Raw genomic sequence first — 14,132 nt, forward strand, 5'->3', positions numbered from 1 at the left:
GTGATGTCCACTTGCAAGTGCTTTATTGTTTGCAAATCCCTTGTCATTTGATATGTCATGATTTATTAAATAGATTTGGTTTTGTTCTCACAAATCCCTAACTGCACCTAGTATTCATTTAGTCTGTTCATTCAGTCTAATTTTCTACTTTGCACCCAGGATTTTGGACTTAAAAGACTGGCCCCTTCTTAGCTCAGAAGTCTAGATGTGCTGGGGCAGTGCTGGGGCTGTTGGGGAGGTGGGCCTGGGCCAGGGGCCAGTTTTGCCTGATGGTGCAGCTGCCAAGAGAGCTGAGCAGGCCCCTCTGGCTCAGAGCAGCCATTTATCAGCTCAAAAAGAGAAATGAATTTGTCAATCTTTGGCTTTGCCTTTGACCCCTAGAGGGCTGCAACTGACAAACTGATGACTCTGGAAATCTGGCTGCCATCTAAGTCTGGCTCTGAGTTACGGAATCAGTGACCCATCAGAGAGTGCAGGGAGACGGAAATAGGAATCTCTCACAACATCAACCACCTTTTCCTTCTCCCTGCACCTCCCCCAAGTCCTGTCCCCACACTAGATTATTTAATTCATTTATTTCGGGGGAAACAGGAGGAAAAGCTAGCTGAGTTGGTTTGTGCTACTTCTTTAAATTCCATCTTGGGCCAAGAACAGCAGGCAGGCGGCAGGAGATTTCCCCACATTTGAACATCCCTTAAGGCTACTATAATTTATTGTTATTTAATACTTGTATTATATGATTTAATCTTGACTTTCCAACTAAATTATGAACTCTTTGGAAGGAAGAATCAATTGTGCTCATTTTTGTAGGGCCCACAGCACCTGAAATAGTGCCTGGCCCTGGTAGGTTCTTTGATTCTTAGACAAGTGACTTCTTTTTTTTTTTTAGACACAGGTGTGCTCTGTTGCCTGGGCTGGAATGCAGTAGTTTCATCAGAACTCATTGCAGCCGCAAACTCCTAGGCTCAAGGGATCCTTCTGCCTCAGCTTCCCAGTAGCTGGGACTAAAGGCATGTGCCACGCCTGGATAATTTTTGTATTTTTTTTGTAGAGATAGCATCTTGCTATGTTGCTCAGGCTGGTCTTGAACTCCTGGCCTCAAGTGATCCTCCTGCCTTGACCTCCCAAAGTGCTGGGCCACCATGTCTGGCTTCATGGGACTTTTAATCAACTTATTACCACACTAGAAAAGGCCCATAGCTGAGCCCCAGGGTACCCATCTGGGGGTCTCATGAGCAGGACGGGCAGGGGGTGCTGTGTCCCTGATGGGGTTGGGCCCAGGCCTTGGGACAGAGGCTCTAGGCCTCAGGGCACACTCAGACCTGAGTGGGGTGGCTCCAGCTTGCAGGGGCTGCTGAGTCCTGCATGGAGGTGGGGATGAGTCCCATGCCTTGGCATGGACTATGGGCCAGCAGAAGGCTTTGAATGCCCAGTAGAGTCATTCCCCAGCGTGGAGCCAGTGGGCTGGGAGGGGGTGCTCTGGGTTCACTGCCAGGCCTTGGTGTGGCAGCTCCAGTTAAGGAGGCTGCTGTGGCTCTGGTGGAGGGTCAGGGCAGACTCCCAGTCAGCAGAAGTTGAGTCCTGGTTAGGGCCAGTTCCAGGCCTTGGCATGGACCCTCTGGGTGGCAGAGGATGCTGAATCCTGGATGCAGAGGAGGTATGGGTTCTAGGTCCTGGGGCAGAAAATCTGGGCTCGTGTCTCAGGTGAGGGAGCATGCTGGGCTCTGGGCAGTGGAAGGCACCGTCCCTGGGTCAGGGGTGTCAGTCCCAGGCCTCGGCCTGGAGACTCTGGACTCTCGCAGAGGATGTGGAGTCCCGGGTGGGGACGGCCCAGGGGCAGGCCCTGGCGTGGCGACTCCGGGCCGGCAGGAGGCGCTGCGTCCCGGGCGGGAGGCTCGGGCCGGCTCCGGGTCGACAGGGGGCGCTGTGCCGGCGGCGGCGTGGCGGGCGGCCGGCAGGTGGCGCTGTGGCCGTGGCCGCGGCCGAGGCCCGGCGGGCGGCGGCGGCGCGGCGCTGCGGCCGGCTCGCGGGCCGGAGAGCGGCGGCGGAGCGCAGGAGGCGGAGCGGCGGCTGCGGGAGCGGCGGCAGCGGCGGGGCCTGGGCGGGCTGGAGCGCGGTCGCCGAGCGCACGGGCCGCGGCCGCGCGGAGCCCGCCATGCCGGCGCGGGTCTGAGGCGCGGCGAGCCAGGGCCGAGGCGAGCGGCGGGCGCGCCGGCCTGTCGCCCCGCAGCGGCCCGGCCCGGGCCCGATGAGCGGCGGCCTCGGCCTCCGGCGCAGCCCGGAAATGTCCGGCAAGATCGAGAAAGCAGGTGAGCGCGGCGGCGGGGGCGGCTCGCTGGGCCCCGGCCGCCCGCCCGCCCCGCCGCGGCCCGCGTGGGTCCCCGCCGCCCCGAGTGCGGGCTTCCCGGGCGGCGCGGGCCTGTGCGGGGGCAGGCGCGGAGCTGCGCCCGGGCCCGGCCGCGGCGCGGGCAGCGTCACCTCCAGGGCCATTTTGGGCGGCCGGGGGCCGCGGGGCGGGGCGGGGCGGCCCCGGCCGGGAACTTCGGAAAATGGCTCGACCCCGGCCGCGTGCTGGGGCGGCTGCAGCGCCCTGTGCCCGGCCTGGGCTGGGCTCGCGGAGGGCGAGCCGAGCTGAGCTGAGAAGTGTGTCATTTCTAATGAGCTCGAGTGTACACTTAACCAGAGTGTCCATTTGGGTTGCTTCCGAGGAAGCAGGCTGGGTGTGCTGGGCGTTCTGAGGACGCGGTCAAGTTTTCCTGTGGTGTCGAGCTCGGCTCTGCAAGCAGGGCGAGTGGGGGCCGGCGGGTGGGAGTAGATTGCAGATCGCGACGCGAACCTCGTCTCTTTGTGTATTCCTAGAAGTCTTCGGGAGTTGCCTTCTGATTACCTGGGTTTTACCTGTACTGGGAATGGACTCTCCAGAGATTCGATTACTGTCGCGCACTGGGGGCCCCGGGCTTAGTTAGCCGCAGCACCTTGCAGGGCCAGCCCTTGGGCCCGGGGTAGGGTGGGCGGGCGGACAGGGCTACCCTACTGGGAACACGGCGAGTTGTCATAACCCGGGCACCAGGTTAGCCTGCCGGCTGAATTGTGAAAGGCAGGCTTTTAGGGCGAGGGCTGAAAAGGGGTCCATGGCATTGATCTTGGAAGTTGCTTATGTTTCCCGGGTTGAATCAGGATACTTTTCTGGGATGCACCTCTGCGGTCGACGCAGAAGGCAGTGTAACTTTTGTGGGCTGCAGCTGAAGCTCAGGAAGGAGATTTGTGTAGCCATTATTGAGGGTTTACTCTATATCCGGCTCTTCACTTAAGTACCTAAAATGTGTTGCTTATTAAACCCTTGAAGATCCTCTGTGACAGAGACTGTGGTCCCAGTTTTACAGGCTCAGAGAGGTTCAGTGAGTTCCTGTAGGCCGCACAGCAAGAGGATGCAGGCCCAGCATTCATGCCTGGCCGTTTGACCAGAAGCTGTGCGCCTTCCTCAGGGGCAGGGCTCTTGGTTTCAGGGGCTATTTCTTGGGTATTTTTCTCACCGTTTTTCAGCCCCAGGGCCTTGCCCAGTGACCATGAGTCGCCTTCCTGCACACGTGTTGTTCCAGAAATATCTTGGGTTCATCTGTGCAGCATTTTTCATGAGCTGCTTATATAGTGTCTCATCAGAATGGTACTGTTGGGAAACTTAGACAATCTACTTAAAAAATAACATCAGGTGGATTTTCTGTGATTATAAGACTGTTTATTGTATGGTCATTGTCAAAACTTGGAAATCATAGAAAAGTATAAAGAGTGGAATGAAAATTACCTGTCATCTCATGAGCTGCTTCTCACAGCTGGGCCTCTCAGATTGAGATGACTCTTCCTTTGCCTTCTCTGCTACCCAGAGAAAGGCCTAAGGCCTGTTCCGTCAGCATGGGTTATCTGTCCTTGGGCCTTTTCTGGGCATCACCCTCTGCCAGGGGCTGTAGTAGGTGCAAAACCCGGCAAGTGCCTGCCGCAGAGGCTTGTCTGACCTAGCGTAATGCCCGGGCTGCCAGCCCACGTGAACTGCGTTCTGTGGGCACAGGTGAGGGAGGGAATGGGAAGGGCTCTGAAGAGAGGAGGATATATCCCAGGTGGAGGTAGAGATGAGGGAAGAGGGCAGAGCGGAAGGGGCTGACGGGGGCCTGTGGAAAGTGCGAGAGGAAGATGCCTTTGGCGAGAAGCAGGAAAGTAAGAAAGTTCCGAGGCTGGCAAGACCACCTGCCGATTGGGGATCCCAGATGTGGCACTGGCGAGCGGTCCAGCCTATTTGCACAAGGTCTGTTGCTGTGATCCGTACACAGCTGCCAAGGAATATTGGGACACTCCTGGAGTAAGCGTTGGCCTTTCTGGTGGTGTCTGCTGCTCGTTGTAAGTGACTTGACTTTGAGTTTCACCAGGATTTTCCGTTAGGGTTCTGTTGGAGTTTTCTAAGCGGACCTACTACTGTTAAGTCCCCAGAGGAGTGTTTGGTCCAGAGGAGAGGTCCTTAGGTGAAGTGGAGACAGCCTGCACCCAGCAAGCAATTGTCGTGAGTGGAGTTTTGCTGTTTTCCATTGTCTTGAAGCAACAGAAATGTTGCTTAAATGTGTTTGTAATCTCTTCTCTTCGAAAGTAGAAGGCCTGGCGTTTTTACTGCTCAGGGCTTAAGGAATCCAAGGGTTTTTTTTGCGTGAACAGGAACATTTCTTTCACATCTGCTGCAGCCTGAGACTCTGCCTGTTCTTTATCCTTCTTCCTTCTGGGGAGCAGGGGGTTCTCCTTGACCCCTGGGGGAGAGCTTTTGAGCCTGTCACTGCCGCTCCTCAATACGTCCACTCCCTCCCTCAGCAGTGCCTGGCTGGGGCGAGACATGGCTACACACATGCTCAGAGGACTTGTCGTTTCACAGGGACACAGAAAAGCAAGCCTTACATTCAGCTGTCCCAAGTGCCCGTGGGGATCAAGCAGTTCCAGAGGGTGACAGAGCGACAACTTGCTGGGCTGGCTGGTGAGGCTTGGTGGAGAAGGGTTGAATTTGGGGCACATGGAAGAAGGCAGGGGTGGAGGGGGAGGCTTCTCTAGACTTTTAGTGCCTCCAGAGATAATGAGGAGGTGTTGAGTGGAACAGAGCCAGATGGGTTAGGGCGCTGCTGCGGCGAGCTCGTGGGCAGGCCTGCCAGGGAGAGGAGGCTCTTCCTTGGGCACTAAGGGGGTCTTGTTCTGGAAGACTGATGGGAGGTGTGTGCAGCTGTTCATTTGGGGAAGAAATGAACATGGTTCCGGTTGTGCCGGCAGTTATGGTGATTCTGTTTGCGCATGTTTCTTCCAACAAAGACATCAAGAGTTGACACCCTAACATTTCTGGAGCTTAAGCACAGACTGACAGCAGTGGGCTGGCAGTCCACAGGTGTCTTGTGTTTTGGTCCGTGTGTTCTTGGGGGAAACAAGAATTGATGGTCAATATTGAAAAATCAGGAAATTGTTCAGAAATCTTAGGTTCCTGGTTCTCCTGAAAAATGAGAATCTCTGGTAACCCTGAGCCCTTGTTCCTACCTACAGGGCAGCTATGGGAGTTGGGCAGTGGCCATCTCTGAGGAGCCCCTGTCACTCCCACGGCTAGCTGTGTCGTTATTCCTGTTGCTCACTTGACTGTTGACATTTGAGTTTGCACCCCTTCCTTGGAGAAATGATTCACATTTGTTTGTTTTTGATCTGGACTTTGAAATCTTTGCCCCATTCCTTCATTGATTCAGTACTCGATTCCTTCATTCAGCACTGGCTGAGTGCCTGCTCCGCCAGGTACCATACCAGGCTCTGGGAATTCATTGGTGAAGTCAGCAGACATTGTGCTGCCCCCGTGAAGCCAGCCTAGCCTGTGCGTGGGCGGGCGGGCGGGCGGGCAGGGGCTGGGAGGGTTCCCAAGGATCAGATTCATAGTGGGGAGCGGTGGTCAGGGAACCACTTTACTTCTGTGAAACCATGAGATTTAAGGTGAGTTGGAGAGGATGAGTGGAATTAGGTGGGCACAGTCCAGGGAGTAGGGGGTCACCCTGTTGGGGTGGGGGGGTAATAAAGGGCTCAGCGACTGGAGGGAAGAATGTGCTTCAGTTTTACTGATGGCACGCATCAGTTTCTGTTGCTCCTTCCTTCCTTCACTCAGTTGATTCATCAGATAGTTTATGGAGCATCTCTTAAGAGCCTGGTGTCGTTCTCATCCTTAGGATACAGCAGAGAGCCCTTCCTCCTGGGTCTTACCTTTAGCTGGGCCTGAGGATAAAAATAGACATCACAAAAGAAGTAAATTATACAGGTTTTTTTTTTTTTTTTTTTGAGTCCCTCTCCTCCCTCTCTGTGCTCCTAGCAAACCACAGTCTGTCTAGAAGTTTCATCTTTACTGAACCCTCTGGGCAGTACAGTGGCTCTCTGGCCTCAGCTGTCTAGCGGAGCTGCTGAAGTATATGTGGCCTCACCCTGCACAGCCTTGAAGGCAGAATAAATACAGTGTTAAACTCAATGTGTTGTGTTTTCCAAATGTGAGAAGATGCTTTTATCATCAATTGAAAAGAAATTTACAATGACTGTATTCATAGTAACTTTTAGTCATTATGTATCTTCTGTGCATTCATAGTAACATTTTGTCACTATGTACTTTTTCAGAACAGATACTAAAAGTGCAAGTGCTGTCATGTGGGGCTGCACATTTCTGTAGCCTAAGACAGAGGTCCTCTTAGATTGGCAGTCACTGTATTTTGATCAATTTTAAACTCTTCAAATTTTGTGCTTCCTTTTGCCCTCATAGTTAGGAATTTTTGTGGTCAAAATGTACTCAATCAACCAATGTAACATTTTGATGGCCCCTACTCTTCATTCATTGGCTCACTCATTTAATATTTACTGATGGCAAACACCAAGTGACACCTCGTGGTGGCAGGGAGCCAGCAAGAACCTGGTCCTCTGGAGCTCCAGGGGTTATATCAAAAATCTTGAACATTTCTGCAATTTCCTATAGTTTCCAGAATGCGTTTATAGACCACCTCATTTCAGGTCATCCTCACAACAGCCCTGAGGGGGAGGGCAGGGCTGAGGATCCCCATTTTGCACCTGAGGGCAGTTAAGGCCCAGAGAAATTTGGTTACTTGCCCAAGATCACAGCCTTAGGGAAGTGAAATGGGGAACCAGCCCCCTTTCTTGTTTTTACAGAGCGCTGCTTAGAGCCTCCCCTGTTGCTGGAGACACAGTAGCTTTCTATCTCCATTCTTATTCGTGCTTCTCAACTTCTTTTCTGGTATTTAAAAAAAAAAAATCTAGCAGTTAAATTAAGGTAAGCCCACCACCGTCTTTAGGCTGCATATGATACTCATAATGCTAATGACATCGGCAATGCTGTAGAGAGATAAGAAACAGTACTAACACAGGCTAAATGTTTTTAAAAAAATTAACCACAGCAACCCCAAATGTTTCCTGGTCTCCTGAGCAGCTGTTGGCAGAGGCAGCTTGAATGGGATTCCTTGTAGCCAGGAGGCCTGATAGGAGGCCTATAAAGATGAGTCATGTGTGAGCGTGCAGAAAAATCATTTCCCAAATTAGCCCAGATTGGAGGTTGCCTCAAATGCCAGGCTGGGTCTTAGTCCAGCTGAATGTGTCCCCTGTTGCCATAACAAGATGACGCACTGGAAAGAGGTGAGGCCTGGCAGCACCACCGACGGGCTGCCCTGCTGCTGGGACAGGTGTGCCTCTGACTCTCACCCACCTGGCCCGAGAGGCTGTTTTATCAGCAAATGAATAAAACCCACAGTTTGTGAATTATTAAGGGATCTATCATCCAGTAGGCGTGTTATCTTAGTTTCCAGTCATTTGTTTTAGACCATCTGAGACTTGATGTTGTGTCCTCAGGTGGTTCTTTCCCTCTTCTGGGTCTCCTTTTCTCCATCGGTGTCAGGAAGGGGTGGGACTCTAAAATTAGTGCTTCCCTGCTTGTTTAAGCATCAGGTCCTTTTCTATACATAAAGATGTTTATCAGATAACTCTTCCTGCTCTGCTGTGGCCCTGAGGCTCCTCCTTGGACCCTCCAGCAACATGTGAAAACCCACTTCCTGGGTGCTCTCACAGCCGCCTCTGCCAAAACCGACTTCCTCTGGGCTGTTCATGGCGTGTCTTCCTCTAACAGATAGTAAATTCCATGGAAAGGCCCCAAATAAGCACTTGGGTAAATGACACTATTTAACTCATTCAGAGATCAAAGCCCCAGTTTCGTTTCTGCAAGTTAAAAATCAACAAATAAAGTTTTAAGTAGACGATTGGCTCCACGAGGGAGTGTGCCTGGCCACCACTGGGTTGCCATCACCATGCCTTGCACACAGTAGATGCTTAATAAATATTTACTAAAGAATGAGTTAGTGTTATCATAGAGTAAACTTAGGTTTCTAATTCCAAGTCTCAAATTATCTTTAGATGCAGCTTCTTCTGATTTTAAATTGCTAATTAGGATGTTTGTTGGTGAATTAATAGGACTAATACTTTGATCAGGGGTATCCAGTTAGTTGGAGGTTCTGTATTAATCATATACATTGATCAGTGTTTTCATGTAGTTCTCTGAAAACTAGCGGTAAGGCCAAGATCAAAGTTCCAGAACACTCCGTTGAGGGAACAACAGAACCGGCTGAGAGACTGAGCCACAGCTTGACTCTGATAACGCATCTGCCAGTACACATTCTTTGAACTTCCATTTGTAGTGACTGCGTGGTTCTGTGGGATGCACAAGAACAAAGTACTCGTAACTAGTGCCCAGTTTGCATGTGTGGTTGTAATTTTGCCTTATGTTTACAAGCCAAAGTACATGCCAACTTCGCTCAGTCTGGTGCCCATAACAGGCATCCTACCAGGAGTCCTGTCCTTTTTTTCTTCAGTTGGCCTTTGAACATTGCATAGGACTAGCTTGCTGCACCATCACACTCTGTTCTCCGGATGACTGTATGGTACGTGCTGTCTTGAAGGGCTGGGAGAGAGAGGTAGGCTGCTGGTGTTCTTCCTGGCTCCCCTTTGTCAAGGCGCATGGGCGTCTCTCTTGCTCCTCCTCCTCCTCTGTGGGCTAAGATGCAGCGGAGAGACTTGCCTGAGGGGATTAGAAATATGCTATCCCTTAGTCACAATTCCTTTTTCTCCCACCTTTTTCTTCCAGGCTATGGTTTGAAAGACAAACGATAGTTCTCTGAACCAGAGCCCTGACATGCAGCCTGGACTGCTTCTCCCTAAAACACTGTGACTATCCCGTAACAGCTTACACCTTTTGCTCCTGTTAGTCCCTTAGCGGTGATCTTTCTCTTTGCTTTTCACTAGCTTGCTGGAACCACAGAGTCACTTTACTGCAAATGAAGTTTTGTGATCAGGAAACTCTTTTAAACTCTTACAACATAGTAACGAAGCTGTTGAGCACAGAATGGTGTGCAGTGCTTCCTAGGGCTGGAGACAAAGGGGCAGATTTCAGGTGTTTGCTTTGTAGCTCTTTAAAATTTATGCCATTGGTGTGAACCTGATAGATGTGGCCCCCAGCCCACACCATACTATTAAAAATGGAGCAGGGCCGGGCGCGGTGGCTCACGCCTGTAATCCTAGCACTCTGGGAGGCCGAGGCAGGTCGATCGCTTGAGGTCAGGAGTTCGAGACCAGCCTGAGCAAGACCCCGTCTCTACTAAAAATAGAAATAAATTATCTGGACAACTAAAAATATATACATACAGAAAAAATTGGCCGGGCATGGTGGTGCATGCCTGTAGTCCCAGCTACTCGGGAGGCTGAGGCAGGAGGATCGCTTAAGCCCAGGAGTCTGAGGTTGCTGTGAGCTAGGCTGACGCCACGGCACTCACTCTAGCCCGGGCAACAGAGTGAGACTCTGTCTCAAAAAAAAAAAAAAAAAAAAAAAAATGGAGCAGGAGTGTGATGCTAGCAGTATTTGGCAGGAGGAAGGACTGACATGGAATGAGAAGAGAGGGCAGCTGAAGTCCAGTGGGATGTGATGGCACCGAACAGCCACTTAGATGACCCCAGACAAGCAAATAAACACACAAGACCCCTGGTTGGAAACAGTGGTTGTATTTTGTATTTATTCACTGGTCATGTGAGTAATCATGTGTGCCCATCCTCCTTCGAGTGACCGGTTGTGAATAAATAGATGGATGATTGTGCATGGGCCATGGAATTGGCTACTCTTGATTCCTCCTTTAATAATAAATATAGTCATAGCCAATGTTCATTGGGCACTTACCCACTGCCAGTACCAGGCTCTGTTCTGTGTATTTTACACTTGTGGTCTCGTGTCATCCTCACAATAGGAGAAAGATACTATGACTGTTCTCATGCTACTGAGGAGGAAACTAAGATACAGACAGAGCTTTTCGTTGAGGTCTGGAACAGTTAAGATATACTGAGTTGGGGCAAAGTTAGGACTAAAGCCCATTTGACTATTCCCCACTTATTTGCATTTTCATTGATTGTGATGACATTATTTTCTCGGCTGTGTGACTTGGATGAAAATGAGTATTTCCAGGGACCCCTCCCTCCCCCACTGAGGCAGCTGCTCCACTAACAGGGCCACCCAAGTGCTGCAGGCGTCCTTGAGAAGACAGCTCTTTTCCTGGCTGTCCCGCTCAAGCCCACTGGGGGCTCCGGAAACCTTGTTGGGTGACCTCAGGCAAACAGCTTAATTTGTTTGAGCCTCCTGTGCCTCTTTTATAACTTGATGAGGCAAACCCATCTCAGAGCACTTTCTAATGCTGATTCTTTGTGAGTAGTCTGCAGCATAAAGGGGGGAGTTGGACATATTGAGGGATATTTTGTTGATGTTTTTAATAGCACTAAATGTTGCGTGGTACTTTACTTTTTTTTTTTTTTTGAGATAGTCTGTTGGCTGTGCTAGAGCGCTGTGGCATCAGCCTAGCTCACAGCAACCTTACACTTCTGGGCTCAAGCGAGCCTCCTGCCTCAGCCTCCCGAGCAGCTGGGAGTAGAGGCGCCCGGCTAATTTTTTCTATTTTTAGTAGAGACGGGGTCTTACTCTTGCTCAGGCTGGTCTCAAGCTCCTGAGCTCAAGTGACCCTCCCACCTTGGCCTCCCTGCTAGTATTATAGGTGTGAGCCACCTCGCCCGGCCTAATTTATTCTTATAGAGAGAGAAATGGCAGGTATTGTGTCCATTTGACAGTTGAGGAAAGGAAAGCACCAAGAGGGAAAGTGACTTGCCAAGGTCACTTACTGCTGGGAACTTGCGTTTTACTTCCCTCCCCCTCTGGCCTGGGGTCTAATACTGGTCTGCTGCTGAGCCCCGGGGCTGACTGGGAGGCACCACCATTGTCTTTGGTTGGAACCTGCCTTGGGAGTCCCCTGGGGCTTTCCAGCCTGTCTGCGGGACTGTTAAGGTAGTCACACATGTGCCTACAGATTGATGAAGCAACTTCTGGTTTTTCAATTATAGAAGTGGCTTAAAAAGTATATTTGCTGAGAATCTGCTTTGGAGAAAGCTTTCACAAATGGCACAAGAGTGGGAAGTGGCCCTTGTGAGTTAAAATAGTTCCATCTACTTACCCACCCACACTGGCCGAGTGTCCGTTAGCGTCCTGCAGCCTGCCAAGGCAGGGGAAGGTGCTGAGAGCAGTAGAGGCATCGTTGCCCTTGGGGAGTTGATGGTCTGGCCACACACACTCATCTGTGTTGGAGGCAGCGTGAGCCTGAGCTGGAGGGCAGGAGGCCTGTTTTGGCCCCTGGATCAGCACCACTGCACTGGATTAGTGCCCCTCACTAGCCCTCAGTCTCCCCATCTTCGCAGAGAGAGGATGGAGTCTCTAAGGCAGGGACAGAGTGCGCTTCAGGTCCTATAGCTGTGGTTTTGGATCCCAGTTCTTCCCTGTAATGATAGTGGGACCTTGGGCCAGTCACTTCCCCTTGTCTAAGCCTCAGTTGTCTGTAAAATGGAGGAAATCATGACAGTACCTACCTTATGGTGTTGAGGGAGGATTAAATGAGCAGTGCACACAAAGCATGTTATCAGAGTCTGGACACTTAAGAAGTCCTCAATAAACCTTTGCTTTGTCCTTGCCTGAAGTCCCCTTCTGCTCTAAAGCGACCATTTCTTTAAAAATGGAAATCTGGCAAGTATAATAAAATTCAGACCTCAGCACTCACAGAAGAAGGGAGGCCTCTGACTATTGAGGTATTTTCCTTTCTCTTTCTCTTTCTGTGTTTCTGTCTCTCCCCGCTCGCCTTTCACCCCATCTGAGAAGCCTCAATTCCAGGGAATACATTTTTTGTAATTAAGTACTAAACCTTTGAAGAGATCAGTTATAGGCAGAGTAGATGGCATTTCATTTCAGCTGCACCTGTGGCCCCAGTGCATGCAGGTAGATCAAGGAAAGTCTGCTTATGTTATTTCTTCAGTCTCTCTAGAAGGAATGAGCCTGTGCTTGCAGGCCATGGTTTATGTCAGAGTCACAGCGGGACTCATCCACCAGCAGGTATATTTTTGCTCGACCCCAAGAGATATCACCTCAGTTTCTCCTTGCAGGGTGACTCTCAGGACTAATTAAATCATCTTTGTTTGGCTCTGAGGGTAAAACGATCATAATGTGTTGCTTTTGTTTTGTGACAGTTAAAATACCATAAGCCATTCAAAGTCCTCATGTATAAGAAACTTAATGAATTGCATTGAACACCACAAGCAGGGTGATTTTATACCCTTTATTTTTCTCCCTTGATTAGCTTTCACAGTTAAAATAATTTCAGAAATCCTGCAGTATTGTTCTGAGTCTTCCTTAACCCCTGCTCCCCTGGGAATTTCTGATAGGTGAAAGTAAACGCGTGTAGTCTCCTTGCAAATTCATCAGTGCAACTATCGTGAAGCACAGAGCTGTTTGCAGAGACTAAAGCCCAGGCAACCCTTTTCACTTCCTTTAATCATTTGGTCCTGGAGCTGCAGAACCTCTCATTTAGCAGAACCACACTAATTTGTGCCTCTGCCTCAGCTTGTCAAGATCTCCTTACAAATATTAATTCTCTGAGCTCATCCGAAAACCAAAGACACAGATCAAAAGCATGCTTTTCTGCATGATCTAGCCTTGTTTTTTCTGTCCATGGGGAGCTTTCTCTGTTAACACATTGACTGCCATGCTAAAAGAAATTTTTTTCCTTGAGGCCACAGTGTGTTATTACAAAAATAGAATAAAAACTTTGAAAACAAAACAATCCTTTCTAATTTAATGAAAAACAAAGTTTATTGACTTCTATTTATTTAATCCACGTTCGTAGAATTAATTTGTCAATATTAATTGCAATGATAAGAAGAACATCAGCAAGTAAGATTTTCACAAAACAACTACAGGGTTTTGCCCAGGTTTGTCTCATGAGGGCCTGGGCTCAAAACTAGCATAATTAAATACAACTCACATGGCAGTTAATGTGTTAATTATGCTAAATATGCAAGGTCGTAAAATGAAGTTTTTATATTTAACAAGATAAGGTTTGGGCTAGGGACTGCCCTGTGTTACAGGGAGCCTGAGGGTCCTTGGCCCCAGCTTGGTAGGACAAATGCACCTGCTGCTGAGGAAATCGTGGGCTAAAACCATCGTGGGGAGCTGGTGAGTTACTGTCACCAGGAATGCTTGGGACTGTGGCATCTTTGGGTGATAGAGAACTGGCCTGGCACTGCCACAGAAATGCACTGTGTCCTCTGGGGCAGGCCATTCTCCCTCCCTGGGCCTTTTGGCACCCTCTATAAATTGAGGGCCTTGAAGTGGAGCAGCAGTTCCAGAGCTTTTTAAGGTCATAGGTCTACTGACATCTGATGGAAGCTCTGTGGACCTTATCCCCAGGGAGAAAGATTCATTATGTGCAGACATGTTTCTGCCAACTATAAATTCCTGCTACTATGTGATAAATGAAAATTTGCAAACACCCTGAGTCTTGGAAAGATCAAATAGAATCTTGGGTGTCTGGAGTGATCAGGACTTAGTTTCTCCTAGTTCAGTTAGATATGGGTTCAAGTGACAGTAATTGTGCATTCCTGAGGTTTTGTAAGATTCTATGACATGGTGCTTGTAAGCCATTTAGTGTAATGCCTATGTAAATAAAAGGGGAGAACCTTCCCCT

General features: G+C 49.9%; 1 protein-coding gene across 1 annotated transcript in view; it reads left to right on the forward strand.

Annotated features, from left to right (window-relative positions):
* The first annotated feature begins 2,217 nt into the window (after positions 1-2,217).
* RAPGEF1 (Rap guanine nucleotide exchange factor 1) overlaps positions 2,218-14,132 on the forward strand; it is a 137,987-nt gene continuing 126,072 nt past the window's right edge. Inside the window, 1 exon segment of the mRNA XM_045563702.1 lies at positions 2,218-2,309. Coding sequence (XP_045419658.1) covers positions 2,249-2,309 — 61 coding nt within the window. The 5' untranslated portion in view covers positions 2,218-2,248.

This window comes from Lemur catta, chromosome 10 (genome assembly GCF_020740605.2).
Source record: "Lemur catta isolate mLemCat1 chromosome 10, mLemCat1.pri, whole genome shotgun sequence".
In the NCBI taxonomy this organism is placed as follows: Eukaryota; Metazoa; Chordata; class Mammalia; order Primates; family Lemuridae; genus Lemur; species Lemur catta.